The sequence below is a fragment of the Drosophila santomea genome, chromosome 2L (assembly GCF_016746245.2).
Source record: "Drosophila santomea strain STO CAGO 1482 chromosome 2L, Prin_Dsan_1.1, whole genome shotgun sequence".
Classification (NCBI taxonomy): domain Eukaryota; kingdom Metazoa; phylum Arthropoda; class Insecta; order Diptera; family Drosophilidae; genus Drosophila; species Drosophila santomea.
Window position 1 is genome coordinate 4,177,295 of NC_053016.2, and position 17,922 is coordinate 4,195,216.

Below are 17,922 nucleotides of genomic sequence, written 5' to 3' on the forward strand. Positions count from 1 at the left end.
GCAAAGGCCGGTGGGCGGGGTCGTGTCAGCGGTCAGGTCAACGTTGACGCATTGCACAGGAACCAGATAATTAAGCATAATGACAGAAATATTATATAGCACTTGCAGCACTTGCTTGATAGATGACCCCGCATGAAGTGAAGTGGCTTGAAATATGGCCAGATGACACAGGAACAACCAATTTGGTGCCGGCACTAATCAGATCCAAAACGTTGGTGGGAGTAGTGCCTTAAGAAGGATGTTGGTAAGGGAAAGTTAAGTAATATAATTCGCAATAGGAATCCATAGAAGAGGTATGTTTTTCCTAAGAGATTTTAAGCTTTAACTTATCAATCATGAAATTATTACATACATTAACGCATCTTTACTCGAAAAAACTCAAAATTTCGACACAAATTACATATTTACTCTCGATCAGAGTCAAGCTTTATATGGGAATATTTTTTAGTTTAACCAAGTGAGTGACACAAACACGTCTAGTTTACAAAAAGAATTTTCACTTTCGTAATTTTATGTAATGCAAAACGTATACCAGACTAAGCATGGCAAAGCTGCGTCGCGTCGTATAATCCTTGCTTGGATAAACAGCCTTCTCGGCACCAGTTTCACGTGTTTAGAGGACCTGCGAACCGGCGTGGAATACTGTCAAATGCTTCACAAGCTGCAGCCGTCGGCTATTAGATTGAATAAGGTCTTCAAGAAACCGAGAACCCATTATGAATTTGTGCATAATATGAGACTGCTGCAAAAGAGCCTCTTCAAACAGGGCGTTGAGAAGCAAATCCCCATTCAGCGACTGGTCTCTGGTGGTAATAGCGAGAATTTGGAGTTTGCCCGATGGTTCAAGGCATTCTATGATCTTAACTATCAACTGTTAAGGGGCGAAATCACACAAGATGCTCAGGATAGTGAGATAAATGTAATGAAGACAAGTGTAGAACCCCAATCAATGCCTGAATGTTTCGGGGATACCGAAAAAAACAGAAATGGATCAAGATGTAGGAATTATTTACATTCCATAAATCCTAGATTAGTTTCATCTGCAAGCAGTCCACCTTCAAAAGAACCAGTAAAAAATTTTGAAAACTACCAGAGGTGTGAATGTGGAAGTTATAAGTATTCAACAACACCCAGAAGTAACTCGGTATTCAAATCTAATGATCATCAAAGAGAATCTTTCTTATTGCGGTTTCGTCGAAGGGATTTGTTGGGCTCGATGAACTCTACGGCAAACCTAAAGTGGTCACATCTAAGAAATCGCCACTATTTTCGAATGGCACACTCGTTCTATGACATGCTAGAGGCCGTCAATAGAAGGACTGCACATATAAATTCAACATTAAATACAATTTCGAGAAACCTAATTAGAGAAAATGCAGAAGTTTCCAGCAAGGTTTTTCATAAGAAATACAGAATCTTATATTCGCGATTCATCAAAAATCCTAATAACTTGAAATCTAAAAGAGACTTACAAAATACGCAAGAGAATTCCCAACCAGTTAGGCTTCTGAATTCGGAAAATCAAAAACAAAAAACCTTACCGTCAATAGACAAGCCTGACATTGTCCTTGCCACGCAAGGATTACCTTCAGATGTTGAGGACCCCAGTAAATCGTGGAATAGTAAAATCGACGTAGCAGATGGGAAACCAGGCAACGAACCAGATCTACTTCGAAGTCCAGAGTCAATTACCACACAGATAATAGAGGATTCTGGCACTGTTCTGATTACGCAAAGTTTACCTTTGGATGATGATGTGCTCATGTCCTCTAATCTGGAAACCTTAAGTGCAAAAGAAAAAGACCTCGGAGAACAATCCACTTTAAAACATGATATTTATAAAGCTGAAATGGATAAGCAAACTATAGCGGCAGATGATTTAAGTTCCGACTTCGAAAAATTCTCAGATGAAGAAGAACTTTCTCTTGGCCCAGAATTGTATTATTCTTCGTCGGCAGATGAATGGTCCTTAAACTCACAGGAGGGCTGTACGACAGACAGATGCTTTTCCCCCAGAAAACTTTCTTCTCCAACGAATAACAGTTTGAATTATTCGGAAGATTTATTCCAGGCGGTGCTAAAACCTGACAATCCGATTTCTTTCGGATTACAAATTACAAATATTTGTAATTCTGCAAATATTCGAATGACAGACGAACTATTGCAGAATACAGAAATTGATTTGGAGAAAATCGATCCTAAGAACTGGAGTCTCTGTAAGAACTCCAATGGGAAACTTCTCGGAAAACGTTTGGCTCAAGTTTTCTACCGGTCTAGACAGTTCAAACTGCGGTCGACATTTGGTGGTCTTCATAAACAGAAAACCGTTAAAATCGAATCCTTGAAGTATTCGATCAGAAATTTGAAAACTGCATCCCCATCCATTTCATCGGAAGAAGAGTACTCTTCCGATGAGTCTGACTCTGCTGTTGGGGATATAGAACAGAAACTCACATGTGTGTTGGAGGATTTGCAAAGAAATCTTAAAAACCTCCGAAAGATTTTGAAGAACCCCCAAAAGATAAATGAGAGAAGAAAATCTCTTTAAAAACTTGAATTAAATTAAGAATATTTTACCGATGGCATGTGATTTATGCAAGATAAGATATAGCACATCAAATCGATTTGGTATGGTATCGATTAATAGAGAAAAAAATAGTTTGAATTTAGCATGAAGTACTTAGTACATACTTCTACCTGCAAGTTCTTTGTCTTTTTCGTCCAAATTGCTTACAAAAATTCTAGAAATTTGCATAATCTTCATCAGCTCAATGAAAAAAAATTGAAAAGTGTCTCACCCACCCAAACGATTCTTTTGTAGCAAAATAAAATTTGACCAACTAAAGATTTCCCCAGTTGTCGTTGTTTTTGACGCAGTTGATTCGACTTGACTTCAAATTTGACTACACTCGTTGGTAATTGCTGTGAATTGGAGTGTCTGGCTTTGGTTTCGGTATCCACTCCCGTCACTAGCCCACTCATTCAGTCAGTCAGTCAGTTAGTCAGTCAGTCAGTCAGTCATTTAGTCAGTCAGGCAGTTATTCAGTCAGTCAAACAACCAACGCAACCGCACTCATTTGCCAAATTAATGGCATTTCATTTGGGACTGCTGCCGCCTCAGCTCAATACTCGTATCATTCATCCCAGGAAGTTGTCCTCATCGTTGTCCTTTTCGTTGTTGCTGTCGCTGTAGTTGTCTGTCCTGAATTTACGTGTCTGGTTTGGCCGCTTCTGGCGAAAAGATACTGCTCCTAAACCAACTCCTCTACACTGTGAAAAACATTCACAACCAGATTAAATACATTTTGCAGTTGAAATGAAAATGCATTTAAGTCTACACCTCTCATTGGTGATAAGGTTATACGACTACTTCAGTCCTGAGAATATTATTATTCAAATTTCCAGCCTAATTTATCCGCTGTGTGACAGAGCCTTTCTTCCAAAAGTCGCTCCTTTTTGCCAACTGGAGGCTGGCCAGGAAAACTCCTTTCTCTGGATTTTCCCCGGGGGGGATCAAGGAGTTAAGGCAGCAGATTGAGCGGAGCACATTTCCAGGCGAACGATTTTGGCAGCCAGTTGTTTGTCAGCGGCGTGCGATTATTCAAAAGTGCAACATGCAAATTTATTTTCTGCATAAAATGTTATGAGCTCGCATGAAAATGTCTGACAACAATTGGGATTGGCAATCTCTGTCCCCCAGGCGCTAACTTTGTTGGCAAACATTTTGAGAGGCTTCGGGATTAACCCCTTTCCGAACAGAGGCTATTTCGACACCATTGCGGTTAAGCCAATGCCATTTGAATTGAAAGTGCAGAATACTTTGAAGGCTTATGCATTTTTCAGGCTGATTTATCCATCGAACTATTGTTAATAATGAAGCTGACATAAAACTCTACAAGCATTATTTTAAAGGGTTAGGCTTTTGAAGCCACAAACTGACATTCGTTGAGGTATTTTGGTCTGTTGTAGTGTTTTGATTTGTGGCACAGTTGGTATCTTAATTGGATGAGGAAAGTGTCGAGTGGGCTTACCACTTCTTCTCTGATTGTTTCCATCCATTATGCACTCCACACTCTGCGTCATTGAATTGATTTCAACCGCTGCCGCATTTCAATAAATATGTATATTGTACGGGCGGATATATATTGCCGCCATATTCATTTCCCCAGCAGGCGGGAAAAGCCGTCAGTGATTTGCACTTTTCCAGCTCATTAAAATCGCATAATTTGTAAAATATTTACGAGTTTGTTAAGCGCGCTTCGGCCGCTGGATCCGCTTTACATTTTTCGTAGCGGCCTCATTTACCTAATAAAATTACTGTCAATTAACGCCAGGTATCGTGCTTACCTACATTTTCCAGTCCCCAACCGTTTGCCCCCGAGTTGCCCGGAATTCTCCTCTGGGAGGATTATTATTTACTTTGAGGGGTTCCAAGGTACAGCATCAGCAACACGGTCAATAAATTATGTAAACGGCTTAAGCTGTTGGCCATTTTCTCTAAGTCCTCTGCATTAATTACCAACTGACAGCGTTGAATAAAAGTTATGAAATTCTGGAAATTAGATTTAATCTAAAATTCGTTATTTTTAAACGGTACTCTAAATCCAATTAGCATGAATTCAAGATTTTACTGATTTATAGTTTCTCAAGACATCTAATAAGACATTGATTTCTGCCACAATTCCAATTTACCCCGAAACTGAAATGAATTTCTGCACTGAGGAGTGAAAAGAAGTATGGCAGAGAAATTAAAAAATACACAAAAAAATTAATACCAGGAAACGAGCGGCAAACTTTCAACACATAAAATTTCAACTGAAAGGAAAAGCATAAAACTGATGGATTTACGAACAGAACAGACCATTTTCCAGGCGCTGCTGGTGGGGAGTGATAAACTGGGTAAGTGGAAAACTCCCAGGCTTGGTGGCTGTCTAAAAGCATGCCACCAAATAATAATAGTTTTTCACTTGTTCAGTTTGACCGCCAGCAGCCAAGCGGCGAGTTTATGTGACAAACGTGACTCAAGCGACAATTGCTCGGCTTTCACCCCGGGAAATCCGGGAAAACGTGGTCGGGCGAGGGGGTTTGTGAGGATATTCAGAGCGGCAGGAGCAGAGGGGAGATGCCTTTTTTATGGCCACACAATAAAGCGAGCAATTGAGCGTCTTAAAGTGTCGCCCAAGTGCATTTAAATCACACACTTTGCGACCATTTGCCGTAATTTGACTTTAAATGTTATGGCCAAGAGTTGATTCGCCCTCATCTTCCACACAGTCGCCTACTCCAGCACCCAGTTAGTTTGCCAGCCGAAAGACCTTGCGCTCTGCTCCACTTTATGGCCAATGTCTGGTGTCCACAAAAAATAAGAAAAACATAAATTTGATGTACATGTCGATTATGTGCCAAAAACGAGCAAAAACCACAAAATTCACGAACGAAAAATTCCTAAGTAAATTTCTTGACCTTCGCCAAAAAGAGGTCAGTAGAAGTAATGGAAAATGAGTTAGCTTGAGTCGAGGTGTAACTTTTAAAGCAAACTTTTGGAGTATTAAATACGAATTATCTTTTAAAAAGTGAATACTTATTTAAATTTGATCTTTCACGCATGTTTGTTTTAGGTTTGTTGATTCACACAACACACAAAATATCCGTAAATAAAAATATTTAACTCTTTTTATGAGCCGACTTTAGTCTTCATGTGATTTACATATTGCAATCGCTGACTTAATATGCTAGCTCATAGCACCATCAAGTGGTTTAAAAAAGGTAAAATCCCATAGATATGGGACCAAAATTGAAACTCAAATATAGATAAATAAAAAATGTTCTTGAAACAAAAAAAATTGAAGGAAAAAAAATGTGTGATATGCGCGAATGGTTTGGCAAAATGTAAATCAATATGATGAAAATGACTGAAAAACATGTGCGAGCTAAGAGGCGCTGAATATTATTTTCGAGCACACTAAGTATTTTTTTATCACTATTGGAAAACATTTTTTTGTGGTGCAGCAATCCTGTTGTTTAATTGGCAAGTTCTCATCAATGAAAAAGGATTGAAAAGGGAAAAATGTTGATTTAATTTGAGAGCCAAATATATATTTTAACAGTTGAGACTGTGTAGCCTCTTTTCGGGGTTACTATTTTATTTTTGCAAATTTACGTACAATATTTATGTGTATAATATTGATTACAGTGATTTAAGTATTTATTCTCCCTCTGTAAATGAAGTTATTTCGAAGCCAAAGCCTTCATTCGTGAATAACCACTTTATTCTCCTTGAAATTCGCAGAAGAGAGCGAAAGTTTCAATGCAGCAGTTCCTTTATAGTTCAATTAATTTTTTAAGTGCCAATAAAATACTGCTTACTTCCACAGACGGCCATCAAGATAATGTGGCTCTCTATCTATGGCTAATTTGCGTGCCTTTTAAAGGCGGCCAAAAATACAGTGGAATCGAGGGGTAGTCAGAGGAAAGCGGAAAGTGGGAACTCCCGCGGAGAAAAGCGCTGGATTCTCGATTGCAGGATGCGACCGCTTAAGTGCCTCTGCCAGAGTCATAACAATACACTATATAGCAACAAAAGCCGCCGCTGACATGCCGCTTATTATTTATGTATTTTAATAACAGGCAGACGACGACGTCGCGACGGAGCTAAAAAGAGATGGCTAGAGCCGCAGCGAGAGAGACGGCAGTGTTGGCCGTTGGAAAATGAAGTACAATGGCCGACGGGCTACAAAATGGACATTGGTTAATGCGACAGCTGTTGGGGAGATCGGAAAAACCAGCACAGCGAAAAAAGCGGAGAGAAAAAATTGTGGCTGCTGCTGTCTGTTAAAAATAATCAACATTCCTATATACACATACATAAAGTATATACATATGTATGTATGTCGCAACCATCCTGTCGTATACTTAATGACAAGCGAGACTTGAACTTTAAACCAAAGTTGCAACTTAATTGAAATGTTATCCACAGATTCTATGGATATTTTATATACGTAATCAATTTTATATACTATTAAAAGCTGCACAGCAAGAAAGCTAAGGAAGTGATCGCATAAATGAATTTATGCAGAGTTATCTTAACGAATTCGTTTAAAAGGATATGTGCATAAATGTATATACATATGTATTTGGTTGTAATTAAACGAACTATTTCGTTTGGACAACAGATCTCTTGGCTTGTTAAAAACTTACAAAACTACAACTTCTCCCGCGAACTACTCGATACTTTTCCTCCGTGTTGTTTCGTTCGTTGCATAATTAATGCTTTGTGCTTTAAATTTACATTTACAATGCCGTTACAACGCCGTTCACTGATGCTGATGCGCATTAAGTGTGCGTGAGTATCTGTGTGTGGCAGGGCAGGTGAAACCACAATCGGGCGCACATAAATACCATTCACATATATAGATATATTTGCACTTGCTTCCACATAAGTATGGCAAACAGCAGTTCTGAAAGTTGCTCACACATCCCAACGAACTGAACTCAAGCTGAACGGCTTAATGAAATTATCATTTTCATTTTATTCCAGCTTCGTTGTCTTGAGGCCAAGTGAAATTGCCAGAAAATTGCCAGCAATTTCAAGCCGGACTCAAACACATCCGAATGGATAACTATTGTGTTCAAGCTTAAAGGCCAAAAAATTGCAGGCAAAGAAAAGAAACAGAAATATTTTCAGCACAATACGACAATGGAGTTTTTCTTATCAGATTTTACGCATCTGATTAACATATTAACTATAATAAAATATTTTAAAGTATTATATTTTATGTAATATTTATTCCCGCGGACATGTCAGTGTAAGCAACGTTTTTTTCAATTTTCATTTCTTCTTAGTTTATTTTCTTTTTTCCATCTATCTCCATGTTGGCAGATGGTGAGGAAAATAAATGAGCAGCATACGCACAATATTCAGTTGCTTATTGTGTGCCACGCCCCCCTAGAAGCCACCCACCGCCCTCCTCATTAACATCCCGCAGTTGCAGCAGCTGAGCGAAATGAAAAAAAAAAAACGTAAAAAAAAAAGGGAAAATGCATAGAAATTACGCATACGCAGCGTGTGACGACGCTCAAGTTGCTGGCTGCCGTTGCAGTTGTTTTTGTTGTTGCTGCAAGCGCTGTAACTGAAAATATCGCAGTTGTTGTATATTAAGTTGTTGCTATTGCTGTTGCTTTTGGGCGTTTTTAATGAGCGTAGGCAACAGCGGCAGCTGCTCGCAAATTTCTTTCCCCATAGTCGATATCCATGCATAAACATTCACAGCTGCCTATCAGTGTGGGTGTGTGTGTGTGTGAGCACATGTATGTATGTATGCATATGAAGGACTATAGTGCACATCTTGGTTACCATTGCTGCTGACGGCGGACTTTTAAAGGATACACCGTAGAAAATTTCAATCGGTGCCACAGAAATCTATCTAAGTGTGATTAAGTTGTAATATTTTTACCACTTGGCTACACTTTATATAATAGCTTATAAACTTATTTTAAGCTTATAAATACAAGTGTGTGGTAGGCAAACTAATTTCTGCAGTGCTTCTTCTGGCTTTGCCATTACATTAATTTTGTTAATTAAAAGTTTCGCACAGCCTTAAATTTACTGCCAGCTGTTGGTTGTTGTTGTGGCCGATGTTACTGTCAGTCAGCGGCCTTGTAACACTTTCCTATGCATGTGTGCGACAAACACATACACTAACAGGCAGACACACATATTCACACAGACACCTGTCCTAGAATCCAGACTTTGATTTGTTTGCCCCAGCCAGAGGCAACTTATCCTCGCAAAACGTGTCATCGTTGTCACATTCGCTTTTGTTTCTATTACTGTGATTATTAAACGAAAATTTAAATACATATATATAAATTATATATAGTATAAATATTCGTGTTCCTAATAACTATGTTTTCTAAGAAAGCCTGAGATGCTATGAAAGATGCGGTGCATTTAAAATGCCCAAATTTAATTATCCCAAAATGTTCAAGAGCCAACAAAGGGTTTATAGCCCTTGGCAACTTGCAGAAAAAGGTTTCCAGGAACTTTGCCCTTAATTTAGCTCTACAGATTAATGAAGTATTCATTGCGTCATTGCTAATATATACGGATACTTAAAGGCTATGCCCACTGTTGAATTTTAATAGGTCCACATAAATATATATTTACTTAAATAAATCTAACATTTGAAATAGGAGCATACACCGTATTTATTAAGTAGTTAAATGTTTGTAATTTTGTTTGTGCGCTAATTGGTTTTATTTCGCAGTCATTAAATTTGATCCTTTTGAAAACTTTCAAAAAAATTGTGAAAAGTCACAATAAAATGGTAGAAAACTGATATTCAATGTTGTTTGTCGCAGTAGAATTGTTTACGATATGTTAATAAATTAATAATTAAATTAATTTAAAAGGTCACCCCCAACTTAATGACGTTATATTTCTTTTCTTTTGAATTGAACCATTTCCACGCACAATATCGATGGGTGAACTGACATTTGTATTTTCCCATTATCGGAATTATTTTCTTCACAAATACCAGACTTTAAAGCGAAGACTCTTGGCTGCGTTGCGAGCCAACTGAGCAATTGTGATGACTGTTTCTGGATGCGTTATTGCCTTTGACAATGTCACAATGGCATCGACAGCTTCCGCAATAATTTTTTTGCTCGCTTTTGTCTCGCTTTTGGCAGCAGACTGAAATATTTTCTTTTTTTTGCGCTTTTGGCGGGGCTTTGTTGTCAAATTGAAAGTGCTGGAGTAGCATGATGGGGATATTTTATGGGCTCCGTTGGCACTCTCTGATGGCCCAGTCATTTGCACAAGTCGTGACATACTAACACGCTTTGAAAAGGGGCCCCAAATGGTTGTGGGGAGAGGGGGCGTGGCAGCCGCCAGCTTGCCGCTTCACGCTACAACAAAAACATCACTTGCTCCGCTGTTCTTTTTGCTTTTTTTCGTTTTGTTTGCGTTTTTATTTTTATATGTGTGTGTATGCAAAGCGGCCATAAAATTTGCAAAAACTTTTAATGGTTCATAAAATATTTAACGTAATGGCGGCGGCAACGGCCAAACCGGTTAAAGAGGCGAAAGACCAAGAGGTCACCCAGCCGACAAGCGATGAAGAACCCGAGCTCGGCGGCAAGTGAAGGAGCCACAGGACAAGGGCCCTAAAGGGCAGGATCAGGAGCAGGTCCAGGAGCAGCAGCAGCAGCAGGACCAAGGACCGCGCCAAAAGAGATTTGTTGGCTGCCAACAGGCCGCAAACGATGCAGCAACAGCAACAAAGCACTGCACATGCCTGCCACAAAACACACTGCAATAAAGTAACCAACTTTGCTGGAATGTATCACGTTTTCAAGAAGTTCAATAATACATTATGAACTGCAATAAATTGATACAGCCACACTGCGTATACGTAATATTTCGCATCTAGCTTCCCCTTTTGCCGTCTTTTCTTTATAAACTAATAAGCCATTCATCAACATCCAATACGTTTGAAATCTTCTTTACATTTCCCTCAGTGTACTTCCGCTCCCCCACATTTTACCACTGTGATCTCTGCTCTGCTGCAATTTATTTAAACCACTTTTCCACTTGTTGTTTTTCCACTCCCCCTGCACTTTTTTTTCGGGTAACCTCCCCACATAATTGCAAATTATCGCTTCAGCCATCGTGTCGTGGCCATTTTTGGTTAGCTGACCACTCGTCCGCATCCCCCGCACCGGATTCTCTCGGAGGATTTATGTTCGAGTGAGCTGCCCTCAGGTGTCGCATCCTCTAAATTAATGCCACGTGCATGTTTTAATTGCAATTGCTGAGCTGCTGAGCTGATTTCATCCCCAGCCCCTTGCGTTTTTCCGCCATTTCGGGTCCAATAAAATTGCCCGCTTTCATTTTCCCGTCCATTCGACGCCCTCCCACGTGAACTCCATAATTCGCTTGGGTGTTGAAAAGTCGGATTCGATTATCAGCTGTGTATATGACAGGATATGGCGAAGTTGGTTTGGGAGTGCCTAGTCTTCAATATATGATGTGTTAATAGGTTCAAATTAGAAAGGCTTAAAGATGGATAATAGTTGTCCTATTAAATCAAAATATAATATATATATATAGATATATAAAATGTTGATATAACTGAAAAAGGGGTATAATATTCCACCAAGTTTCAAGCAAAATTCCAATGTATTTCCATTTAATCAAGTTCTACTTAGGGATCGAAATATTTGCTTCGACTTACGCCTCCTCAATCAGCACCTCAACCGGCGCTCCATCCGCAAATTTATCATTCACGCCCTCATTTATTATACAGTAATTACCGCCTCGAGTCGCAGTCATAATTTTGTGGCAGCAACAAATTCGAGAATTACCACGATTTGAGCCTTGCGGCGGAAGTAGGCGAACCAGTGGCCGGAAGCGGAAATGCGCAAATGCCAGGACGCAAAGGAAATCGGCTCCCCAAGCGGCGTTTAGCCGAGGAAGCTGAGAGACACAGACAAAGAGTTGCTTTCGAGCTGCTGTGAAAATGTAGAGCTTAAATAAATTCCAAAGCTTACGTGTTTTAGTTGACAATTGATTTTGACGTTTTCCAAAAATGTTATAAAAAGATTACCCATCCCGTTTTTTTGTGAGCGGGCGTGGTTCCTACACGAAAGTGAAAATGCCAATGAAAAAACATTTGCATGCAAATGCAAAACATAGTCAAAGGCAACTTCCGTTCCCATTTTCCAGAACCTCTCTTGAATTTTCCGGACTCACCAGCACGTACGGCAGGAAAAGTGGAAATGGGGCGGGGAAATGAAGGCGTGCTCGTCTTCGCTTTTAATTTTAATGCGTGCAACACGCTCGCGCTTTCCAAAAATTAAACGTCGGTTTATTTGCCGCGCCTCCATTTCTCTCCTTCGCCCCTCTTTTCTTGGGGAAACTTTCGCCATCCACAATAGTCAGTGTCTTTATTTTTTAGGTTTTTTTTTTGCTGTTTTCTTGGTCCAAACAAATAGGCGTCGATTAGGCAAATCAACGCATTTGTATGCAGATTATGTGCTGCGCGGAGGAAAACAGCGAAAGTAGCGGAGGGCCTGCCGAAGGATACGGGTTTTGGAAGTAGAGGGGTAGACGGTCGCTGGTTGTCTCTAATTGCGACTGAGTCTTTTAGTCGCTCAACTAGGCGTATGCGTGATAAAAACTGTGGGCAAAACATTTCAGACAACTCTTATGGGCAGATAAAAGGAGAGCTACAGTCTCAAGAATGTGGAAAGGAAATGCTGGCTATTTGCATTTTCTTATATTTAAAGACTTTATTAAGAAATATAAATATCCACCAAGAGTATCTTTACCCTACGCTACCCATTAACTAACGAGTGCCAGATCCCCAATTTGACTACTAAATTAAATGATATACTTGTTAGCAAATACAGATAAGATAAACATTTGCTGCAATAACCGCAAAAGTGCCTCGCACTTAAAGGGATCCTTTGGCACTTTCCCCCCATAGCTTTCAGACATCAAAAGCGAAAGATTGTCAGTGCTTCCATATCCATTCGTGTCGCTATCTGCGAGACATTGTCATGTATCATTACCATTTCAATTCACTTGACTTGCCATCCCCAACTTATTTCACTTTACGGCATCTGTAATTTCCTGATGCCGCCTCGTGTCTCGCTTTAAACAACAAGGATCTGGTGCTAATTTCGAGCCTTTCAAAATACCACATGCCTAAAATCATCCGCCCCCCCTGAAAACACCAGCGGAAAGCCTCTTTCCTCTCTTCCGTGCCAACAATCAATACGGGCAAACGTTTTTTTTTTGGTGTCCCTTGCCGCGTGTTGAATTTCAATGCATACTTTTAGGCCGTACATCAAAAAAATATTTGTTTGCCATTTCACATATCATACAAGGACGAAACCGCGTCGACGTATGTGTGCTTACGGGCACTAAGAAAAATTTGTTAAAATGTAAGCAATAAGTGGAGCCTACGATCTATAAGCAAATGTAATGCGTTCAGTAATGTAAGGCTGTTAAAAATTTAATTTCAAATCATATGTTATATGTTAAAAATTATATTTATTAAATATTCCTGCTTTTCTTTAAGTGCCAAAAACTTTAGAAGGCTTGCTACTGTTGTTTTCGGAATTCTAGGACTGCAGGAATCACATGCGTTTGGCATTTGACGCCGTCGAAGGAAAAAAAACGCTGACGATGACGAGTTTTATGCTTTTTTTCCCCCTCGTTCACAACGCCGATTTCTTCGGCTTCTCAACTGAGTGCTGTCGTTGTTTTGTTTTATACCACTTGCAAGTGGATTTATTTTGCAATGCCCCAACGGAATTTTAATGGATGCCCACCGCGCCCTCGCGATTTTCCCCGACCCCTTTCTATTTTTTTTTCTTTTGCTAGCGAACGTGTCTTGTCCTCTGGTACGAAGAATATGGCCCAAAGACTTTGGCGTCTGCTTAAAATTTTACTCATGTGGCGATGCTGGCGCATTCCTTCATAGCTCCTCATAGCATCCCCTCGGCTTTTCCACGCCTCCTTTCGGCCCTCGGAAAATACTGCGTTTGTTGGGGTCACCATTTCACAGTTGGTCGTGTTTGTTTTTGTTAATTCGCTGCCAAGCTCCTTGCTTTATGTACATTTCACTTGGCCTGTCGGGCGCATAAAACTCGAAATTTAATTAGTCGTGTGGGTAAAAATGACATTAAAAATTATTTCGCCCTAGTTGACATCAACAACAACAACAACAACAACAACATGGCAGGCCCAACAACAGCTACAAGGTTAAAGGTTAAAGAAAGCCATCATCCTAAATTACTAAATAAAGCTCAATTTTTAGCTATATTTTATAAAATGGCGGTACTGTTTAATTCAATTGAAATAATTATATTTTCAACATTTATTTTATTAAAAGAAATAAATTAAATTTGCTATCTGTCAATACACATGCTTAATATAAAACGTGAAAATTTTTATTATAATAAATGTGCCGAATCTGGCCTCTTAATATGTTAATAAGCTACCAAATTAATTGTGTTTTCTGTATGAATACTCCCTTTTTGAAAAAGCATATATTCCAATTGAAATTCATGTGCAGAGTCCTTTATATTATATTTTTATTCGCCGCTGCATTATGCATGTTTGTCACACATTTAATTATTCACACTCGCACATACCTATTTTCTGTCCCCACTGTGTGTGTGTGTATATTAATGTATTTATAATAAGGCTTACACGCTTACCATAAAGAACTATTTGGCTTCCTTAATCCGCAATGCAAATTTTCCCTGCAAAATAATTATTGAAGGCCAACAGAAATGTATTTGCGATAAGCCACAGAGAACGAGCTGAAGTATTTATTTAACTTTCTCCTTTTTGGAGTAACGCTCTGGAGGTGACCCCCAGTTGGTGACCTTAGTCACCCGTTTGCACATCCACTCCCACTACCACTGCCACTGCCACTCCCACTACCGTCGCACTCATCCACATGTAGTTAAGCTCACCTAAATACATTTTTGCTAGAATAAACAAGCAACCTTGGGTGTTTACCATAAAAAGTAGGTAAACTTGAGTGCAAAAATTGCGTAGCAAATGCGGATGTATGAGTCGAATTCACAGCACACACACACATACATACACACACACAAAATGCACATAAAAATGTGAAAACGAACAACATTAACAAGCGGCTGGTTGGTGGTGGAGAGGGGGAAAGGACGAAGGGGTTGTGGGCGGTGCTTTTTGGTGGGGGGTGGGCTGGAGGGGCATAACAAGTCCTGAGCTCTGACTGAATGGAAACGAAATAAAAATAACAAGCAACAAGCCCCAGCTAGCAATATGATGTGAAACACAAGAAAGGCAAAATGAACACAGAGCAGAGCTCCAAAAAGAGCGAAGAAAGCATCAAGTAGTGGATGGTTTCGTCCACAGCTAGAACCAAAAATACTCATTAATTTGCATTAACTCGGCACATATTAAATAATTAAAAATTTGACCAATTGAAAACAAATCAGCTTCTAATAATTGGGATTTAATTGGTATTTTAACTAGCTTGTTCTTTTGTTTTAATTATAGCGACTAGAACTCATTCCAAACCAGTAATACCATAAGAATGTCGCGGCACAGATCGAGTCTAAAGAAACTGCGGTCATAAGGACTAGAGTTGGAACAATAAATGAATATGAAAAGGGGTTCCAAACTCTGAAGTCGAACACATTACAAGCAAAAGCACTTTTCACAAAAGAAGGCGCCAACGCAAATAAACAAACAAATGGCAAAAGAAACAAAGACGAGCAGACAGACAGATAGGCCCGCTCATGTGCGTGTAAAGGATTTCAAGGACTACAACATTAAGGGGGCGAAGTATGGCAAGAATTTGTGCATGAACAATGGGTGAGATAAAAAAAAGCAGACAGAAAAATAAAACACAAAAATCAGCCGAGAGGAACCCCAAAAAACACCCAACATCCACTCATTGAAGAGGTTGTCTTCAAAGGGGCAGAGCGGGGAAATCAACAACTGCGTCAAGGATATGAAGTACCCTACCCACACAGACGCAGACCGGATGTCATTAAGGTGCACGTGGGTGTGTGCACTCTGAGAAAAGTATCACTTCTGTCATCGCCATTTAATCACGAGCACTTTAACATCTTTTTGTCTTTATTCCCTTGTAATAAGCAACGTTTAATTCAATAAAATAAATACAACCAAAGTTCAAATATTAAATAAATATACATAATTATAAAACGAATGATTCAAAACATTATATTTGTTTAATGCCAAGTGAACCAATTTTCTTCAGTGTATGAGGTATGGAAATGAACTGCAGTTGGAAAAGCGTGCAACTGAAAATGGCCAAGTGGAATGGCCAAGAGGAAAGTGCCAAACAGGATGGTGGTGTGAGGGGGACGGGGTGGTTGCGGGTAGGACGTGATGAGCAACGGCAAAGAAAGCAATTTGCAGGAGCAGCTGAAAAGCAGAAGGACATCCAAGGAAGTGTTTAACAACAGTGCAGCTTTAATTCGACAACAACAATCAGGGGTCAATGGTGGCGGCACCAAAGAAAATGAAAAGAAAATCGAAATTGTTGTAAAGGATATTCGAATTAACGCACACGCAGACAGAAAGAGTACCGAAAAACAATGCAGGATATATTCAACCAGAAGATGCAAATCAGGTGCAGAAAGGTTCGCAAATGAATAAAGGCAAAGTAAATTGGAGTTTCGATCCCTTTGTAAATTGAAAAACTTTTGGTTAAATAGTTCCATATTTTAACCTTCAACTTTTTCCCGACATCTTTTGATTAATGAAAGCTTTATAGTTATTCTCAGTTAGTAATACATTCCAGATATATAGTTTTTTGCAACTGCTATAATTCATTTATTTTAGTTCCAAACGAGAAGAGAACAGGAAACTGTAAAATTCTCTATATAACCGACTTTGCCAGAGCAATCAGAGATCCAGTAAAACGTAAAATCTAAAAGATCTCAACAAAATTAAGACGTGTCTGTACCATAACATTTTCGCATAAGCTTACCGAAGTTAGAGTCTCTAATGATGGGGAAAAGAAAGGAATTTTAATTGTCAGGACTCGTTGAGCACGAGCTACCATTAAAAGGGTCATCTTTTGGACTCGAACACTGTGTCCATACCAGTGGCTGGAAAATGTGGAGCGCGCTAGATTGGAACACTGAGAAATGCAATGAATTTAAAAAATAGTTAAAGCTGCTTTTTATGAATATACCGCTTCCATAATATGAGAACCTCCCAGACAGTATAGTAATATTTCCACGCTCACAGCACAAGTGTAGACCACATACACAATGATTCCCAGGCCAGAAAACTGCGATTTAAAAATATATATTGAAATGATTGGTACTTAGGCAAATACCCACTAATAAAATATCCACCACGCTGGTTCCGATAATCAGGCTAGAGGTAACAAAGTGGGCCAATGTTATTTCCACCATAACACCCGACAATCTTTCTGTCAGCTCGGCCACCTCATTGTGCCGGTCCACCAAATGTTCCATTTCCCGAACTATCCGAGCTTCCTCTGCTGCGGAGAACCTCTCTTCGATGTTTTTAACCTCTAGTAAATCAACGACATCGTCCTGCAGACAGAGCAGCAAAACAGTGAAGTATAAACAGAACCCCAAGAAGAAACCATCCGCTCCGACAAAACAAACCACTGTAATGTAACCATGCCAATGCACGAGGAGGTAGGTGATGGGATAGAGTGGCAGACGCAGCAGAGGATCGGGAAATCTAAAGAAGTGCTTGCTTAGATAATGTCATTGGATCGTACTGCACTTTTCCCTTTCCTTACATCATCTTGAAAGGAGTCTCGTAGATCCAGTCCTTGCCATGGGCGCGTCTCAGGATATTATCCAACAAATGTCTGACGGAATAGGAAGTACTGGTGCAAAATCCACAGCATAATAGCAAGAAAGTCAGACGAGTTGCCAGTGTATAGAACCTCTTCTTATAGCCCAGCTTCCTCTTGGACATCTGTTGCTCTGTTAAAAATCTCACCCGCTGTATTAAACTCCTCAATTCATCTTGGTACCACCAAATAGCGACCATTTTGACCAAGGACAAAATACTGGAGGCCACAGGACAAAGGGCATCCAATGCAGTGGCTATATTAATCGGTATATAGTGTATGCCATAGTATGCCTCTGCATAACAGCCGTAGGTGAGGATGAAAAAGTTGAAGAAACTCCACAGTTTTACTAAAACAGTTCGCTTCTGTTCGGGATAGAAGCCAATCAGCGATAATGCAAACTTTGGCACCATAAAATAATGGCGTTCCATCGGATAGGAGGCGGTCAGGAATCGAGGTAACATCTTTCTCTCTAAGGACACCAAACACTTTTCAGCCCATAATCCTTTGACCCTCGGCCTTTATACCCTTTGCAACTGCATGTATA

The 17,922-nt window shown here is 39.6% G+C and overlaps 2 protein-coding genes across 2 annotated transcripts; one reads left to right on the plus strand and one right to left on the minus strand.

The window, feature by feature from the left end:
* The first annotated feature begins 443 nt into the window (after positions 1–443).
* Positions 444–2,815, plus strand: LOC120458837. Its single transcript, XM_039646660.2, has one exon. It carries the CDS (start codon positions 518–520, stop codon positions 2,546–2,548), a length of 2,031 nt encoding a protein of 676 aa, XP_039502594.2. The 5' UTR covers positions 444–517; the 3' UTR covers positions 2,549–2,815.
* Positions 2,816–16,453: 13,638 nt separating this feature from the next.
* On the minus strand, positions 16,454–17,922 carry LOC120453978 (odorant receptor 24a). The gene is made up of 4 exons (XM_039638934.1): positions 17,319–17,922; positions 16,885–17,257; positions 16,734–16,832; positions 16,454–16,679 (listed from the first exon to the last, which is right to left on the minus strand). The coding sequence occupies exons 1-4, from the start codon at positions 17,837–17,839 to the stop codon at positions 16,467–16,469; spliced, it is 1,206 nt and encodes a 401-aa protein (XP_039494868.1). The 5' UTR covers positions 17,840–17,922; the 3' UTR covers positions 16,454–16,466.